General features: G+C 37.4%; 1 protein-coding gene across 4 annotated transcripts in view; it reads right to left on the bottom strand.

Annotated features, from left to right (window-relative positions):
• POU2F1 (POU class 2 homeobox 1) overlaps positions 1-20,743 on the bottom strand; it is a 161,147-nt gene that overhangs the window by 31,554 nt on the left and 108,850 nt on the right. For 3 of the 4 annotated variants that reach the window (XM_012657774.1, XM_012657775.1, XM_012657773.1), the window contains 5 exons: positions 14,474-14,574; positions 9,218-9,271; positions 7,408-7,527; positions 5,189-5,377; positions 3,264-3,390 (listed from right to left, as the gene is read on the bottom strand). In XM_012657774.1, coding sequence (XP_012513228.1) covers positions 3,264-3,390; positions 5,189-5,377; positions 7,408-7,527; positions 9,218-9,271; positions 14,474-14,574 — 591 coding nt within the window. The remainder of the gene's footprint in view (positions 1-3,263; positions 3,391-5,188; positions 5,378-7,407; positions 7,528-9,217; positions 9,272-14,473; positions 14,575-20,743) is intronic. The other variant, XM_012657776.1, reaches the window with a different exon arrangement.

The following is a 20,743-nucleotide window of genomic DNA, read 5'->3' as shown; positions in this document are numbered from 1 at the left end:
AGAGTTATATGATCCTAGCAATACTGTCAAAAATATAAATAATACTTCAAAAGTTTTAGATTAATAAATGAAAAACAAGAGAAAACAGAACTCAAGCAATCAAAATTGAAGGCTAATCTCATGCTGGAAACATTTATTATTATAATTTCAACAGATCAAATCTTTGTCCTCCATCATTAGTTAAAAGAACAGCTAATTTAGATTTTGTCAGCTTCTCTGATGCTATTAATATTAATTGCAATGAATTCCACTCCTGGAAATGTTTATATAAATGTGAGTGTTTCTACTTTTCACATCCTTTACATTGAATCATCTTAGAAAATAAAATCTAGGTCATATACTAACTGATTGATTACAACTCAGCAGCAGTGGTACAAACTGATTCTAGATTACTTTCAAGCTTTTTTTTTTTTTTTTTTTAACTAAAGGTACAAACTATTTTCATTCTCTGTGTTACTTCATCTATCATTTCTTGACTCATGATAATACTGATATCATGATATCAGTCATAATGATAACTGCAGAAAAGATACAGAGAGGTTACTATGTATGAGGCACCTTTTACATGTATTTACTCAATAAACCTTTACAACCCTTTGAGGTAAATACCAAAAGTATCCTCATATAACAGACAAGGAAACCGAGGCACAGAAAGTTAACTTTCCGAAGGACACAAACAAAAAGTGGCAGAGCCAAAATTCAGAGAGGAGTTTGCTCTTAACTAATACATTACAATGAATGATCTTCTTGATGTTAATAAAACATTTTATGTAATTCACTCATGTAAGTGAAGGGGAAGGTGAGAAGAGAAAGATACGAAACTCAGAAAGGTTAGGTAAATTGTCCAAGGTCATTGGCTCTAAAGCCAATCAATATACACTTTGTGCTACTTTACCAATTTTATAAAGGTCCATGGGTATTGGGAGGCTTTAAGAACATATAAAAACCTTTGCAACTATCAAAAGACCAGAATGAATAATTATTAGGTATTCCAATTATTTTGGGCTTCACTCTTTTAAATAAAATGAGGTCCCAGATTTGAAAAAGGAAAGACAATGCCCTTGTCTTTGACGCAAGTAAATGAAGGCAATCTCACTCAATCATAAGGCTTTAATAATTACCAAATCCATTTTTTTTTTTGCACCCTCTATCAACCTGAAGATAACCAAATCTAATATATACAGTTCAGTCTTGACCTTAAGTCTCTCTGATCTAGGTAACTTTCTCCTTCCCTCTTGGAATTCTCTTCTGTTGTGATTACCATTCTCCACTAATTTTTTACATCAGAAATCACAGTATCTTCTCCTCCTCCTCCTTTTTTTTTTTTTTTTTTAAAGACAGGGTCTTGCTTTGTCACCCAGGCTGGAGTGCAGTGGTGCCATCATAGCTCACTGCAACCTCGAACTCCTGGGCTCAGCCTCTCTAGTAGCTGGGACTACAGGTGTGTGCTACCACGCTTCGCTAATTTTTAAATTTTTTGTAGAGATGGGGTCTTGCTGTGTTGCCCAGGCTGGTCTCAAACTCCTGGCCTCAAGGAATACTCCTGCCTCAACCTTCCAAAGTGCTGGGATTACAGATGTGAGCCACTGCAACCCAGCCAGTATCTTCATCTTATTCCTCCTATACCTAAAGGGCTGGTTTTTCCACAGCTCTTTTAATACTATGTACACATTTTTTCTATGATTCCATCAACCTTCATAATTGCCTAAAAACCCAGGAATTACCTAGATATCTCTTCCTATCATTAATCAAATGCAACAGGCCACTAGATCCTGTCCATCCACCTATTTATTTACCAAATCATCTTCTCTTTTCTATCCCCACAATCATAGTTCAGCCCTTACCAATCCTCAACAGGACTGTTGCAATATTCTTCTAACCAGTATTACTCTCTCTATTCTTATTCATTCTAATTTTTCCTCCCCAAGTTTCAGCATGAGCTTTCTTAAAACAAACCTGGAAATGTCACTTTTCTGCTTAAACCTTCTGTGATTTCACATAGCCGACAGAAGACTTATTGGAAGGTATTGGGCTATTCACACTAGAATCTCTAAAGTGCTCGTTAAAATTTTGGGGTGAGGCTCAGGAAACTACTTTCCTAATTTCCCAAGTGACAAATAATCAAACCCTGGGAACCACTAAGCTATAGGATTTAAGGCCAAACTTCTGGAAACTTAATGTGAGGTTGTTTACCGATCTGGTCTCTGTTAATCTTTCTGGCCTCAAAATTCACTATTACCCACACATACGACTTAAGCTGCAGTGACTAAGGCATTACTTATAGTTCTCAAACACAGCTTATTGATTTTTCTTCCGTGTTTCTGAGCTTTTCAAATGCTATTCATTTTCTACAACTGACATTCTCTCCTTTATAAGCCTATGAATGCATTCTCCCAAATTCACTGTGATCACAAAGGTACAAGGGGTCTCTGCTCGGCTCCCACAGTGTTCTGTGCGTATCAAGTCTAGCACTTGTAATAGGTCTGTTTTCCTGTCACTAGATTGTAAGCCCTCTGAAAGTAAAAACTGACTTACTCATCTTTTAATCTTAAATATATGCTAGAGTAAGTATTTACATGACAAAAGATTTTGGAATGAATGATCAAGAAGAAAAAAGGCAAAAACAACTACCCCAGAAATAATGAAGAATTGGTAGAGATGCACTAGTATTCCTTGTGTTGAGGTCTTGATATTCTATACTCTGCACTGATCACATTAACCAATCTTACAAACATGACTGAATTTTATTGTTTGATACTGAAATTATATAATATTTATTACTCAAAGACCTGAAAAATGTTTTTTATAACTCACAAAATTTATAGAGTTTCTAACATAATACGCTCTTTCTCAAACTTTAAAAGATAATGAACAATTGTTAGAAGCATACGCTTAACACTCAGTCCATATTCTTCAAATACATTCCTGTGAAAAACCGTCAAAACACTAGAAGTGATTTATCGAATTTATGCTCAGGATGTTGAATAATTTCACTTAGACTTTTAGCCAAACTTTTGGCTCCTCCTTAGTGATTAAAAACATGAATGGCAGTTCAGGGCAACCTTCAATAATGCGGTTGGTATACATGACAAAAAATTTTTTTTTCTTAACATTACTATTGACAGTTTAAAATCAGATAAAATGTAATAAAAATATTGTTCTAATGGACAGTTTCAGAGTCAAAATGACAGCAGTCAATGTGCATGTCGACATTATGTGGACAGCCTTCGTGCACAGCTCATAAGCTCTAAGGAGGAGCTTACCCTGTTGGCCCTGGGGCGTCTGTGAGATGATAAACTGTGCTGGCTGCAGGTTGGTAGTTGGATGCACCAACACGAACTGTTGCAGGTTGAGATTCTGCTGTTGAAGCTGTTGCAGCTGTTGAAGATCCTGAAAAATCAGAATTAAAATACGGACTGCATTGGAGATTATAAAATAAAGGTCACTTAATCATAAGGCTTCCAGCTAATGACTTCTGTCACTTCCAAATAAAGAAGAATATATACTTAGCATTCTTTCAAATTGCCAAAAAGGGTGTGCTCTGGGTGTGTTTCACAAAGCATGTGAAGAAACCTGGAGCCACTGCAAGAACTCACTATTTTTGTGCAATGACACATATTGTGTCATGATTTATGCTAAGCCTAATTTCAATAGTTATTTAAAATTCCCTCAGAACAAATGGTTATAGTTCTGTTTTTTAGCATATATGAACCAATATGGGTTTTAAAAATCAAGTGAGAGGCTGGGCGCAGTGGCTCACGCCTGTGATCCTAGCACTCTGGGAGGCAGAGGCGGGCAGATTATCTGAGCTCAGGAGTTCGAGACCGGCCTGAGCAAGAGCGAGACCCCATCTCTACTAAAAAAAAAAAAATGGAAAGAAATTATCTGGACAACTAAAATTATATAGAAAAAATTAGCTGGGCATGGTGGCGCATGCCTGTAGTCCCAGCTACTCGGGAGGCTGAGGCAGGGGGACCCCTTGAGCCCAAGAGTTTGAGGTTGCCGTGAGCTAGGCTAACGCCACGGCACTCACTCTAGCCAGGGCAACAGAGTGAGACTCTGTCTCAAAAAAAAAAAAAAATCAAGTGAGAAAAGAGTTTAAAATATTTGATTTTTCTCGTTTAGTAACAATTGAGAGTGCTATGTCTGAATTTTCATCAATAAATTAAAAGCCCTATAATGATTAATGAATTTGAGACCAGCTTATCTAACAACTGAGAAATCAGTGTTCAATTTTTCTAAAAAGAAAAAATAGCTATCCATATAAAAATCTGCTCCATAACAGCAGCACCTTATATTGACTTAGTGTTTTATAATTTTCAAAGTGCTTTCATGTATATTATCTTATTCAGACTAATGTCAACACAGGGTCTCAAAACTTAGGCACTAAAAGTATTTGTTTGGTGATGAAGAACATGGTCAAAATCAAATCATTATCTTGATAAAGACTGTATATAACAGTAATAAAATTAGTCTGACATTTAATTAGTTCTTCTTTAATGGCTAGTCAAACTCTTGCTACAATTTAAGTCCATTTTTGAGTCTTTTCCAGGGGGATAAAGATAGTTGTCTAGTACTAGACTCACAGTAACTCTTCATGTAGATTACTGATATAACTTCTTATACCTTTTTCCTCTTCTTAAGATAAACGATTTCATTTATTTTCCTCCTCGGCACTCTAATGTCTATGCCTCTCAAATAAACTTTTATTATCTCTGGATACTTTGCCCTAAAATGTGAAAATCAAAACCAAACAACACTCTAATACAGTTCTGCATAATGCTAATCACTCTGTAGCAAAGAGATGACTTGCTGTCTTTCTCACACATGGGTGGCAATATTCACAGCAGAGCACATGAAAGAACCCATGCCTGCTATAATTAGCTAATTAAAATAAATACAGTAATCCCCTGCTTCTGAAATATGCCAGCTAATTATTCAAGAATTGTCACTTAATATAAACAGTCAGTTATTCAAATAATCAGCTATGTGTTTACAATATCAACTCCAATAAGCAAACACATGCATTATTTCTCATTTAGTGGTAAGGAAGGGTACCACTTACCCCGCTGATTTACAGCTCCTCCGGCCTTTCAGGGCCCGTATTAACAATTGGAAAGTTAATTTAGTGTTAAATAAACTCTGCCAGTCGATTCCTCACTTGCTGCTCCAGCTACTGCTCACTCACCTGTGCGATCTGTATGGGCTGAGACAGGGGGATCTGCGTCATGGGCGTGGCGGCGGAGGCTGAGATGGTGGCCCCGGCAGCGCTGTGCTGCTGGCTGGCGGAATGTTGCTGCACCGCAGCAGCCAGCAGCTGTGCCTGTGCCTGTGCCTGCTGGAGTAACAGCTGCTGCTGGGCTGGCGTCAAAGTCAGCTAAACAAAATCAGAACACATAATGGGAAAGGGCTGAAGGAGAAGGGCCCCTAATTCAAGCTAACTGCTTTGAAACAGGTAACTCAAGTGGTATTAGTCCCTAGCTACCCTACTTCATGTGGTTAGCATGCGGCTAAGATGTTCATCAGCGAAATTAGCACTACTAGCAGAACATTTAAATTAAAATGGCAGTCCTTGCTCTGGATTTAAACAATCATTCAAGCTTGTCCAGGGCCCTAGGGTTCAGGCAAAAAAGTAATTAACTAGTAAGCAAGAAAAAAAAGAATCAATGCTGACAGGATATGAAAAGAAATTTACACCCAGCAAAACAGCAAGTGATTAGTCAGATGAATGAAGAACAAGGATGCTGGATATGAAGGAGGGAAGAACTGATAAGGCCCAGCTGCTTCCCATTAGCACGAATCCCTGCCATATTCCATCATTTCCATTATGTCCTAAGATATGACTAAAGAATATGAGCTCCATTTGCTTCTTTTCCAACTCTCCCTACAGGCCCCTCCCCAACATAATCTTTTCTGTTATTGAAAGCATTGAGTCTCTGCAACTTTACACCCCCTTTCCAACACATTATCTCTATGAAACAGGTGGTGACAGCCGCTCTCTTTATATGCAAATGAATCCTAATGCCCCGGTTTAATAGAAGCTCCAGCCAAAGCAACCTGGAATCCCAAGTGACCCTTCCTATTGCAGACTCCAGTCACCAAAAACAAGACCCAAATATTAAAATAGGAAATGTATTTAGAGCAGATTTAAACTTTGCTTTCATAAGGCAACTTATTTGAAACACGCCTAAATCGAAGTAGTAAGGGTGCTCTACTTTCCTTTCGGTGGTATGTTCTGATCAGCTGAGAAGCAACCACGTACTATGCCGAAGTGCATACACGGTCTCTTAGCGGTACAACCCTCCTTCTAAAAGGGTCCAACACAACTTGCGCAGTAGAAACGTAAGACTTGAAATCAATCAAAAACTCAATACCCATAAAGAGATATGTATGTATATATAGTATATATATTTATATTTTTATAATATATATACATATATTAATCTCTACTGATGGCATTTTTGTAACCAATTTTCCAACAGTTCTTAAAGGGGCCTTCCCCTGCCAAAACACACTTAATGGAAATGAAGAAGACAGAAAATTCTGGGGGTTGATGTGATGTGAATTGAAAATTCTTCCTCATAATTCCCCTAACCACCCCCCAAGATAACCTAAAACACAATTTTCAACATTGGAAAAATAATCTAAATGGTGCCTAAGAGGAAAGGCAGCTGAAAAGTTAAAAGCTTAATATATTTGCATAGACCAATTCATAAACAATAAAAATAAATGACATTTATTGCTTCTCGCCTTTTGGCTAAGATCAAGTGTAAAAATAAATGACATTTATCGAATGCCACATGCCAAGCACTATTCTTTGAGCTTTACATATATTATTTCTAATCTTTAAAACAGTACTGTGAGATAGGTATTATTAGTATCTCCATTTAACAGAAGGAAAACTGAGGTACAGGGAAATGAAGTAATTAGCCCATAGGGTAAGCTACAGAGTCAGGACATGAGACATGTTTTATTTGAGAACATTACACAGTAGTAACTTAAAGAAAATGTTTTTCTTTGTAAGTACTAATCCATTCTTTAACTTTGACCTTGCAGTGATGTCATAATGCCAAACTAACAACTGCCATTTATTTCATCAATGTAATGGTCTCAACTATACAATAGTGATTCTATTGCACAATGAAGCAACACCTGAAACACGGATGTTAAAAAGTACTTAGTTTATCCAGAGCATCTCCAATTGTAACAAAAGATATCCAGAGAACTTATGACAAAGATAATTCCTTTTTCAGAGCTGCCTACAGTATAGAAAGTTCCTTGAAGACACAATAGTGCCAGGCATAGCCATGTTACTGCCAGCTGTGGTGAACAGTTCCAGTCAGATATTGGCCAATGGCAGTTTTGACATAGAGAAAGTTTATTACAATTCTCTCAGTGAAAACTTACCCCGGTTATCTGTCCTCCAGCCAGCATGAGCTGGGTCTGGGGAATGGCTGCCTGCACTGAAGGCTGCTGGGAAGGCTGACTTGGCTGCTGGGAATCCCCCGATTCTTCATTAGATTTAGACTGAGGTGGGTGGGGTAGAAGTAAAAGATTTCAAATAGTTGATTAACAGAATTGTACTTATAATCTCATAATTGAAGAATCATTTAATACATAAGACTTTTTCTGTCCTAAGTTTTCTGGTTTCCCTCTTTTCCTTTCTTATAAATCTTTGAATCATGTTAGTTTTACATACTAACTTTTTAGACTTTTTATTTCAATGCCAGCAAAGCTGCAATTATAATGTTTAAAAAGAAAAATATTAGTCAGCCCTGCACATAGCAACAGGATTTTTCACAACCCCAAATAAGGAGTAAAGGGAAGAATACATTTTCAATCCATCTCTGTATTAGAGCCCCCATATCAACATTGTGACATATACCCGGTGTCAGTCTCAATCTTCATACACCATCTTTAAGATGATTACTTGTCCCACAGAACTTTTCACCTAATATTTTAAAGAACGGTAAATCTAGCATCTCCCATCAGTAACGTACAAGCTTAGAGGGAAAATGCTGCAGTCAAGAAAGAAAGCGAACACACTCGTAAAAGGGGCCCGAAGAGAAAATTTTATGGTAATCAAAACTGGTTATGTAGAGCATTAAAATTCTGCATAGATTTGCATATTTCCCACCACCTGTTTTGGGGACTGCAGCAAGGCTAATTAACATAAAAGCTCTGATTAATTCTGCCAGTCATTGAGAGATAATTACAGCGCAGGACTGTAAACATTCTGCACTGGAGATACAGCCTGTTTGCCAACATCTCTCTAAAGGATGAAAGTTTACCATGGCAACCAAGGCAATTTTCTGCCTCCTCTCCCTCAGAAAGGAAGGTCATATTATCTCCTTTTCTTTTCTCTCCTTGTTCCTATGTGTTACTAGGTCCGTATTCCACTGAGTTTCATAGAATGCTCAACCCAAGGTCTTTAGTCATTAGCAAGACTGAAATCAATCTTCCAGAATACTGTTTTTCCCTCTTGACTGTTAGTTACCTGAACACTATAATGAAAGGCAGTAGCAGGTTGACTTAAATGCTATGGAGTGACACCTAATATTTGAACTCTGCACGCTTTGCCATGTGGTTCATAGAAGCAAAGTTGCCAGATCTAAGTTTTGTTATAAAATTTTGACTATCTACTCACCAATGTCTATAAACAGGTTTAATTACAACTCTTAGAAGTATAACATTTTAGAGCAGAGAGGAACCCTAGCAATCTTATAAATGTCCCCACTTAAATGCAGGGAAGAAAAACTGAGCCCCAGGAGGTTAAGTGACTTGGGAAAGGTCACACAGCTACTCAGAGGCAGAATCGGAATTCAAACCCAAGACCCTTGTGTCTCTCAGTGCAGTGTTCTTTCCTCTGTACTATAATGCCTCTCTAAGACATGAAAAATGATAAAATAAAAAGACCTTTGGAAACAAAAGGAATTCAAGAGATTAGTCTTTGTGTTTAGTTAGGTATGAGTTTTAGCTTACATAACTTAGAAACATGTTTACTGAACTTACATATAAAACTTTGAAAGTAGGCTTTTCCTGTCCACCTTTGGTTCATGGCAATAATTATTATTTGGATCTTTATGAGATTCAGTAATTTCAAAAAGGTAGTACTTTTAAGTACTTCCTATTACAAAACTATATGCTCATCATAGACAACAGAAAAATATGGAAAAATAAAGAGAAAATTGACCCATAATCCCATGTCCCAACTTACCTGTACATTTAAAGACTGAGCAGCGGCCTGTAAACTTGTTCCAGCGAGCTGGACCTATAAGTAAAGTAATCAGGGGAAGTTCTAGTCTAATACAGTTGACATTCATCACTAGAGGTTGTCACCAACAAATATTTCAAGAGTTTCTACTAAGTGTATGTCACTGAGCTAGAACTGGGAATACAAAGAAGTCTGCTTAGGGGGTTAAACTTTACGGACAAGCTCTGTTCCTCTAAAACCCATCCCCATCCCCTGCTGGCCCCAGTGAAAAATGATGTTATCTTTTCTGAAGATGTTTTCCCATACTAAACGAGCATCATTAGGCATGCCACACTTTTACGGGATGTTCCTTTTATGACATTCTGTTTGTACTCACAGGATGCTTAAATCCTAAAAATTTAATTCATCTTCCACATTGTGTTCACAGGTAAGAACAAGGTACCTACATACATTATTTTTACCATTATAAACAATCTAGAACTATCTGCTTATTCTAATTTCAAAATTTCTATTTATACACTAGAGTGGAAATCTTACATATATACATACCTACAGGCAAGTCCTTAAAACATTCATAGTCGTAACTTAAAACTCCTAGCTAAAATAAAGACTCTGTCACATAAACCAGCCATGCCCAACCTTTTTGGCACCAGGGACCATTTTCTTGGAAGACAATTTTTCCATGGGCCTGAGGGTGGGGGTGGTTTCGGGATGATTCAAGTGCATTACATTTACTGTGCACTTTATTTCTATTATTATTATTGTTGTTGCTATATATAATGAAATAATTATACAACTCGCTATAGGCTGGGGACCCCTGATATAAACCTTGGTCCCCAACTCCCAGGCCTGGTATAGGTCTGTGGCCTGTTAGGAAGCAGGCTGCACAGCAGGAGGTGAGCCACAGGTGAGCAAGCGAAGCTTCATCTGTATTTACAGCCTCTCCCCATTGCTCCCATTACTGCATAAGCTCCACCTCCTGTCAGATCAGCCACAGCATTAGATTCTCACAGGAGCCTGAACCCTACCATAAACTGCGCATAAGAGGGATCTCGGTTGTGCGCGCCTTATGAGAATCTAACACCTGATGATCTGAGGTGGAGCTGAGGTGGTGACGCTAGCGCTGGGAGCAGCTGCAAACACAGATTATCATTAGCAGAGAGGTTTGACTGTACAATAAATGCAATGCGCTTGAATCATCCCGAAATCATCCCTTGCTGTCTGTGGAAAAATTGTCTTCCATGAAACTGGTCCCCAGTGCCAAAAAGGTTGGGGACCGCTGGTATAAACCACACATGAAAGTCTGTCATAGTATTTAATAACAGGATATTTACATAGTCTCATCTCTCTTTCCACAGATACTTATTAATTATAAAGGCATAATAGTAACTTTATAGTGGAGAAATCTGGCAGACAAGTGATGAAGTGACCACAGACAGAGTGCCCAGGAATGAGACGTATGCCTTCTGCTATAATGCACTGAGATGAATATACAATAGCATTGCTTATGTTGTTAGAACTTGAATCCAATAATGACTGAACATCAAACTCAAATTGAAGAACACCACAAAATAACTGGTTTGTATTCTTCAAAAAGGTCAATGTCCTGAAAACAAGGAAAGACTCAGAAGGGAGAAAGAGGACATAAACTATGCTAGAATAAACAGAAGCCTAAACTAGAATGGTGGCAGTGGGAATAAAAAAGTAGGAAACATGAAAGGTGTTACAAGGTACTACATAAGGATCCTGGCAACTGATTAGATACAGATGAAAAAAGAGTCATGAATTAGTCTAGGGTTCAAATCTGGGAGACTAGAAAACGGCAGTGTCATTAACATGGACAGAGAAGATAAGGAGTTCCATTTTGGATATATATCACACAGCATCAAGATGTCCTGCATTTAGATATAAGTGTTGGGGCTTGGCATGGTAGCTCACGCCTGTAATCCTAGCACTCTGGGAGGCTAAGGCAGGAGGATCGCTTGAGGTCAGGAGTTCAGAGACCAGCCTGAGCAAGAAAGAGTGAGACTTCGTCTCTACTAGAACTAGAAAAAATTAGCCAGGTGTGGTGGCACACACCTGTGGTCCCAGGTACTCAGGAGGCTTGAGCCCAGGAGTCTGAGGTGGCAGTGAGCTATGATGACACTGCTCTACTCTAGCCAGGGCAACAGAGCGAGACTCTATGGGGAGGGGAGAGGAGGGGAGAGGAGAGGAGAGGAGAGGATAGGATAATTCTGCCAGTGGATAACCCTTAAAAACAAACAAAAAACAAAATTCAGAGATTAATGAAGAACACATTTTAGATACGGTGTAACCAGGACAGGCCTATCTGAAGAGGTAAGACCTGAAAGCTAAAAAGTCATCTGCCAAAGAGCCAGAGGAAAGAGTTTCAGGTACAAAGATTTGAAGGAGATAAAGTTTTTATGTGACTTTATTTAAATCATTATGTTCCTGGATAAAAGCGTGTTGAGGAACAGGGTTATTTGCATAGTCTTTAAAGTAGTGCCTCACAGATTATTAATTACAAGGAGGAAAAAAGATACCTTTATAGTGGACAAATCTGATAAACTCTACCTTAATCAAATGGTCAAACTTAATATCACAATAATGGGACAAGGCAATATCCTATGCCTTCTGATATAATCCACTGAGAGGGACTTAATATCACTTCTGTTGTATTCCTTTCAAAAACACATAACTTGAATACAATCATGAGGGAACAATCCAATCCAAATTGGGAGGCATTCTATAAAATCACTGGCCTCTATGCTTAAAAAACATCAATATCATGAAAGACAAAAAGGCTGAGAAATTGTTCTGGATTAAAGAAAACTAAGCAGACATGACAACTAAATGCAAGGTATGGATCAGATCATGGACAGGAAATATTTAAGTATGGATCACATATTACAAAATCATACTGTATCAAGGCTAAATTTCTAGAATGTGAAGTTGGTACTGTAGTTTTATACAAGAATGTTGTTTTTAGGAAAAACATGCTGAACTATTTAGAAGTAAGCAGTTATAAGGTATGCACCACTCTTAAATAATTTAGAAAAACAAGAGTTTGGTATGCATACACACACACACAGATAAAGCAAATATAGTAAAATAGTAATAACTGGTGACTTAGGCGAAGGGCTTTTAGATGAACACTATTCTATTGTAACTCTTTTGTAGATTTCAAAGTTTTCAGAGTAGAAAGTTAGAAATAAAAAAATGAGAGTATCCCTTTACCACTCCATTTAGCTAGTTTCCAACATCTTTCAAGACTCAGCTCAAAAATCACCCTCTGTATGTCTTAAGTTGTACAGGTTGAGCTAATCATTTCTTCCTGTGTATTCCCATATACTTTACAATTCATTAATCTATTAATTTATTCCACAAATAATTACTGAACACTTATATCTGGGGCTCTTTGGTAAATGCTGGGGATACAGGCAAACAAGAAAAGGTTCCCATCTTCATGGAACTTACAGTTAATGTGGTAACAGATCTAAAATAACTGATTTTGTATATGTATGTTATAATTATGGTAAGGAAAGGTTCAGGGTGCTAACCTTGACAGCAGATAAGTGTCACACTGTACGTTAATTATGTATCTAATCTGATGATAAACAATTACGCAGGGAGTTGTGCTTTCATAGGGAATTCAATGGTGTCAAGGTTTCAAATGAAATTCTTTGGTTTGGGTGGTACTGAAGGATTTATGATTTTGGTAATCAGTGACTAGATCTGGAAGCCTTGGAGTTGGTGCAAGAGTTGCAATCATCTTGGAATTTGGACGTAATGGGGAGAAGACTGCATATCATCTATGCAACTCCAGGAATTTTTTTTATAACTTTGGACTACTACATATTTAAGCCAGATAAAGATGCTTACATAAAGGTGCCACATAACTGACTAAACTTCATCAAAAATCCTATTCCTCTTAGGAAACTGGAAACCTTGTTGGAGGCTTGACTATGTTCTTAGAAGAAAATCAACAAGAAAACATTTTTGTTTTTCTAGAATATATTTGAAATATATTCTTAAATTCATTTTAGATATTAATCTTAATATTTTATCTAGAAGGTATATGTAGAGGTTTCTCTATTTCGAAGATATAAACAAAGCTATATGCCTGAGTAAAGTGTCAACTAGGCCTCACTCATAGCAGAAGATGCTAATTGCTGTCTACAAGATATCCCTTTGGTTTGAGAACAAATAAAAGGGCTATAGAATACCTTCCTAGAATTTCACCTGTTTTCAAGTAAAGGAGCTTCTTTTATAGTTCAGGTACACTGATAACACATTTTAATGAAAAGACTTGAGCTGTAAGATCTATATTTCAGTTCCCATTCACTTAATAGGTTAATATGTAACCTGAAAGTTTAAATGTCCACATGGATTTTTCACTGAATCACCACCACCACTACTACTACCATTATGCACCACTGCTAGCATTGCTACTACCAACATATTTTAAATGTTGAATTAGTTCTAGGTTTTAATTGAGGTAGAGACCACCAAGATGTGCAAAGTGTTGCTCTAATACATAACTGTAAACATAATCCAAGAGGTTGAGACACTCTGATAATCCATTTTCCAACTGTTTTCACTGTTTGTTTTCCATTTTCAACTAACTCCCACATATCAAAACTACTGGGTAGCCAATGTCTGCTTTTGTATTTCCTTTCTCCTTCTCTACGTTATAGCTAAAACATGGATGAATAGAATCCATGGCGTGTTTTAGACTCAGGAAAAAAAAAATCATGTGATATAAGGGTAATAAAGTTGAAGCAGATCTTTTCAAACCCCAAACCAGGGGGGATTCACAGTCAAGCAAAAGGCTCAGTATTGATAAAAATTAAAATGGTCTGGAACTATTTTAAAGGAGAGATATGAGCTTTGAGGTCAGAGTCTTAACACTGCAGGTTTCAGGCAATGGTAGCTACATCATTTTGGATGACTCTGATAATTAACTACGTTCAGTTAGCCACCACGGACTTATGCTGATAAAAACAGTAACTCAGTTGTTATACACAGTCCATTTATAACAAGGAATTCTTTCCTCCATCCAGCTGTGGTGGTCAATGCTATGTAGTCAACTGAACTACAGGATTCCATACTAACTATTCGGAATGGTACAATTAGATGTGATTAACACTAGGCTTTAGATAATTTTAAAAGTCTCACATTCTGAAATAACTTCCCCAGGTCCTAGCATTTTATGCCTCCATCTTTTACTCTCACTTATGGTTGAGCAGAACATTTTACCTGGTGGAGATGTCCAAGGAAAGCTTGGGCCTGGGCTGTTGAGATTGCTCCTCCGACAGGCACAGGCTGCTTCTGAAAGTCCAGACCATTGGTTTGTGTGCCTAGAAAGCAAGCAAAATTAATTGTAACTATTAAAAGAAAGAAACTCAAACACTACCAACATTCACAAGACATCTATTTTGTATCAGGCTTTTTCTAAGTAAACTTCCTAGGAGGAGAAGAGATTCAAACTAAGGAAATATAGTAATAAATATAATAAATTACAATCAAAAGATAATGTGAGAGAATTCAGATGTGAATGCAGTGACTGGAGCAACTGTGGTAGGAACAGTCAGGAAACTTAAGGTGGCTTTACCAAAGAGACCACTACCACTCTCGTAAAGAATGGTAGAGACAGAGTTCCAAAGAGATGTCTTGGCTCTTTCTTAAATTTTCGCCCTACTCGACATTTAGCTCCGACACAGAAGAAATTCACTAGTGACTTTGCCAAGAACAAGAAGGATTTATTATTAACTTAAGCACTTTAACAAATAACAATCTGATGGCAAAAGCAACTCTTTACAAAGCATAAGGAAAACAAAACAGTTGCACTAATTTCTTTAATCCCAAAGTATACACTGCTGCATATATCTCATTAGCAAGGGCTCTGCTATAATTATATATTTTTAAATGTTGTTCCAGTGTTTTTTTACCACTTATGCTGGGATTTGATGTTGGAATACAATTAATTTATAGAACGATATGCCACCCTAAGACCCAGAAATATTTTCTAAGGAATATAATACATTATTTCTGAATTACTACACCCAGTTATTATTTAGAAAAAGCCAGAATACTTTGTACTAAATAAAATATGACAGACATGTTCCTGTGGGAACATGTAAGAATCACCTTGGGCCCGTGGATATAGTCCTACATTTCTATTTCCTACCATTTGAACACCCTATCCTTACATCTATGTGTGCGCACATCAAGAGCAGACCAGTTAGGAGAGTACAAGTTAGAATCTTAAAGCAGTATTTCTAAGAGAGTGCTAACTTCTGCCATTATATATCTTAATTTCTGGCAAATACATCACTTAAGTGAGAATAATTTGGTATATCCCATGACCCAAAAGGGCTATTTGTTTCCTTGAGACAATTACAAAAGACGTATAAATATTTCACTTCCTTAAAAACTCATGGACACTGTTTTTTATATTTTTTCCTAAAGTCTTCCACAAACAGGAAACTATAGAACTACCTAGACATATACAATTAACAAAATTAAAAGAGTGCATGCATGTGTCAAGTAATTTGAAACTAGCATGAAAGTAAAATTTAAATAAATTAAATTTAAAATCACTCCCATAAACCACACATAGAAGTTTCACTATTTTAACATTGTGTACTTTGTCATTAGTTACAGGAAATCATTACCCATGTAATAAAGGTATGGTGTTTGTACTGTAAATGCTTTTAAATTTTTTATATTTTGACATCTTAAAAAACCTTTCTGGCTGGAGAGAGACTGCCCCTTCCAGGCCTACTCCATTCTTAGAGATGGCAAAGGCTCCCCCAGGAGTATGTCTTTGACATGAAACTAACTAATCCAGAGCCATACTTCCTCAATCAGACTTTGGATGCAATACTCTTCTGCCTTAATCATCCCAGTGCCAGGTACCAGGCAACTAGAGACCACCCTGATAGCCCAAAGCCCTCCAAAATTACTCAAACTAGCCAATCCTAAATTGTTTACCTTGCCGTTCCTTGCCTTTCCCACAGAAATCCCAATAAAGGGAGTGGCCTAAACCTTCTCCTCCCTCTTATCTTCTGCCTCCTGACTACTGTGATATCTTCCCCATGTGGCCCTATGTGCCTCCTGTCTTAGGATCCGTGAGTACAACAAACTTTGTTTTCCTGAGGTTCTCTTGTGTTGCCTCTTGTGGTTCCACCTGACTAACCAGCTTATAAAAGAATATAAAACAGGATTCAACGACAATAAGGTAAAAAGAACACTCTTAGACAAAAACTCAAAGAAGAGATTTAAGATGCAAAGACAGCTAACTTTTAATAAGGTGACTGAGGCTCCATCGGAAGATGAAGGGTAGAAGTTAGTAGGCATTACACAAAAATTATTCTTGTAAAACATAAAAGACTTAACTTGGCCTAAAAAGGAAGGAGAGGGGAATGGATACACACACCTACGCCAATTGGAATTGGGTATGAGGAGACAGGGATAGTGGGAACCAAAAGCAAATAAAATTTGGTTTTAGTGCCTGGGAGAACAGACGCACCAAAATAAAGAACAGGGGGAATTAACACATTGGGGCAGGTGAATCAAGTAAAAAGATTAATATAAGATATACAGTTTGAGAAACCCTGACAAAACATCTAAAAAAAAAAAAGTGGTCTAGAAGGCACTTAGAACAGAGGCTAGAGCTAAAGGTTGTATAAGGTTGTCACTGGAATAGTATTACTGAGCTTTATCACAGATGAGGATCTTGTATCCAAAGCTCCAAGGAATCTTAAGCGAATCGTTCAAGATGTCACAGCTAGTTAGTGAAGAGTCAGGTTACAAGGACTGGGTCCCTTGATTCTGCCTACTAACTCACAGAAAAGTGATAGTTGAAATTAGGAGAGCAAAATGCATATCACTTAAGAATGGATATTGAGAAAAGCAGGTTGAAGACAAGGGAGCACCCACATTAGGAAATGTAAAGACAAAAGAGAGATAGAAGGAGCAGTTAGAAAAGTAGGGAAAAACCCTCCAGACTAATGTGTTTCAAGAGCCAGGGGAAAGAAAGCTACAAGGATAGGGCAGTTTAATACTGTTAAATGGTAAAGAGATATTAAGGATCAGAGCTCTGAGAAAGAAATTAATCCAAAGAAAATAGAGGAAAGGTAATAATAAAGGTAAGATCAATAATTAACAAAACAGAAAAAACCCATACACAACAGAAACACCAACTCGGATTTTCCAAAGAATCATAGCCCTTACAAACTTCTGGTAAAATAAAGTAAGAAAATAAGAGAAGGAGTAAGTAAATAACTTAAGTGTAACAAAAAAGGCATAATTAAAAAATGCTGCTTATAAAAAAATTAAGAGGATACTACGACCCACTTCATGTCAATATACTTAAAATTTAGAAATGGATAACTCTCTGGAAAATATAACTTATGAAGACTGATTCAAGAAGAAATAGAAAATCTAAAGTCCCATAGCATTTAAGGAAATTGAATTAGCAGGTAAAAAATCTTCTCCAAAAAAGAATACCTACAACCGCTGATTTTTGACAAGGCAGACAAAAACATACACCAGGGAAAGGGTGCCCCATTCAATAAATGGTGCTGGGAAAATTGGACAGCCACACGCAGAAGAATGTGACCCCTATCTCTCACTATATACAAAAATTAAGATGAATTAAAGACTCAAATGTAAGACCTGAAACCATAAAAATTCTAGGAGAAAATGTAGTAAAACTCTTCTGAACAAGAATTTTTCACTAAGATCCCCAAAAGCAAATACAGCAACAACAAAAATAAATAGATGGGAATTAATTAAACTAAAAAGTTTCTGCACAGCAAAGGAAAAAAATCAACAAACAGACAACCTACAGCATGGGAGAAAACATTCACAAACTACACATCTGACAAAGGACTAATATCCAGAATCTATAAAGAACTCAAATAAATCAGCATGAAAAAGTAACAAATAACCCCATCAAAAAGGAGATGAAAGATATGAATAGATTTTTCCAAAAAAGATAAATAAATGGCCAAAGAACATGAAATTTGCTCAACATTACTAATCATCAGGGAAGCTGCAAATTAAAACCACAATGAGATACCACCTTACCCCTGTCAGAATGGCCATTATTAAAAAGTCAAAAAACAATAGATGTTGATGTGATTTAGTGAAAAGGAAATGTTTATTATTCACTGTTTGTGGGAATGTAAACTAGTACAACCTCTATGGAAAACAGTAAGGAGATTCCTCAGAGAGCTAAAGTAGACCTACCATTCCATCCAGCAATCCCACTACTGGGTATCTACCCAAAGGGAAAGAAGTCAATTTATTAAAAAAAAGACATCTACACCCAGATGTTTATTGCAGTGTAATTCACAATGGCAAAAATATGGAATCAACCTAAGTGCCCATCAACTAATGAGTGGATAAAGAAAGTATGGTGTACATACACACACACACACACTCTCTCTCTCCCACCCCATGGAGTACTACTCAGCCATAAAAAGGAATGAAATAATATCTTTTCCAGCAACTTGAACTGAAGACCATTATTATAAGTGAAGTAACTCAGGAATGGAAAAACAAATACTACATGTTCTCACTAATAAGTGGGAGCTAAATGAGGGGTATATATGGTCATAAAATGGTGTAATGGACATTGAAAACTAAGAAGGGATAAGAGTGGAGTGAAGGATAAAAATCTACCTATCAGGTATAATGTACACTATTCTGGTGATGGGCACACTAAAAGCCATGACTTCAGCATTACACAATTCATCCATGTAACAAAAAACACTTGTACCCTAAATCTATTGAAATTTTAAAAAAAGAATACAAAGTCCTAACAAATTTTCCCAATGGTGCTTCCAAAAATTCAAGGAAGAAATAATTACAATCTTTCACAATTTTTTTTTTTTTTTTTTTTTTTGAGACAGAGTCTCACTCTATTGCCTGGAGTAGAGTGCCATGGCGTCAGCCTAGCTCACAGCAACCTCAAACTCCTGGGCTCGAGCAATCCTACTGCTTCAGCCTCCCAAGTAGCTGGGACTATAGACATGTGCCACCATGCCCGGCTAATTTTTTTCTACATAGATTTTTAGTTGTCCAAATAATTTCTTTCTATTTTTAGTAGAGATGGGGGTCTCGCTCTTGCTCAGGCTGGTCTCGAACTCCTGACCTTGAGCGATCCACCCGCCTCGGCCTCCCAGAGTGCTAGGATTACAGGCGTGAGCCACCGCGCCTGGCCAATCTTTCACAAATTCTTCCAGAGAACAACAACAAAACCAGGGAACACTTCCTAACTCATTTTATGAGAACAGCATAACCTCAATTCCATAACCTGACAAAGCTAAGTATGAGAAAGGAAAAAAATACAAGCCAGTTTCATTCATAGACATATATGGAAAAATCCCTAAATAATAATAGCAAACCTAATCAAGTAAGATAAAATATTATGACTAATATGGATTTATTCCAGAAATACAAGGTTGGTTTGGGGTTTAAAAAAATCAATTAATAAGATTCACCAAATTCATTAAAGGAAAAAATCATATAGTCACCTCAAAGGGTATGTAAGAATCTTTAGATAAATTTAACATCCACTTAAGATAAAAATTTTAGGGCTGGGCATGTGGCTAATGCCTGTAATCTTAGCACTCGGGGAGGTTGAGGTGAGAGGATAGCTTGAGCTCAGGAGTTTGAGACCAGCCTGAGCAAGAGTGACGCCCTGTCTCTATAAAAAAAACAGAAAAATTCGCCGGGCATGGTGGCGCATGCCTGTAGTCCCAGCTACTCCCATCTACTCGGGAGGTGGATCAGTTGAGTCAGGAGTTTGAGGGAGCAGTGAGCTATGGTGATGCCACTGCACTCTATCCAAGGCAATAAAGTGAGACTCTGTCTCAAAAACAAAACAACTAGGCATAGGAGTATGCATTAAAAAATAAATAAGCATAATACTTCAATGGTGATATGTTAAGAGTACTTTTCTTTCTTCTTCTTCTTTTTTTTTTGGAGACGGGGTTTTATTCTGTTTCTCAGGCACCAGGCTCGAGCACAGTAGCACCATCACAGCTCATTGCAGCCTCCAACTCATGGGCTCAAGCACTGCCCCTGCTTCAGCCTCCCAAGTAGCCTTGCTAACTTTTGAAATTTTTTGTAGATATGGGGCCTTGCTATATTGCCCAGGCTGGTCTCAAACTCCTGGCCTCAAGTGATCCCTCCTACCTCAGCCTCCCAAAATGCTAGGATTAGGGACTAACATTTTCTTTAAGATTAAGAACAAGATAAGGGTAGCAGCTACCACTACTTCTATTATACTGGAAGGCCTATCCAGCAAAACAAGGCAAGAAAACACTTGAATTGGAAGAAAGAAAGAAAACTATCCTCTCGGATAATCTGATCACGTATATAGACTATCCTAAGGAATCTAACAACCTAATAAGAGTGAGTCTGATAAACAAATAGACCAGAGCAGAGAGTCCAGAAACAGAGCTATGCACAGGCACTACAAACATGACAGAGGTGAGAATGAAACATGACAGA

This window comes from Propithecus coquereli, unplaced genomic scaffold, assembly GCF_000956105.1.
Source record: "Propithecus coquereli isolate 6110/MARCELLA unplaced genomic scaffold, Pcoq_1.0 Scaffold56, whole genome shotgun sequence".
Classification (NCBI taxonomy): Eukaryota; Metazoa; Chordata; class Mammalia; order Primates; family Indriidae; genus Propithecus; species Propithecus coquereli.
The sequence above is the reverse complement of the archived record's forward strand: the minus strand, read 5'-3'. Positions and strand labels throughout refer to the sequence as shown.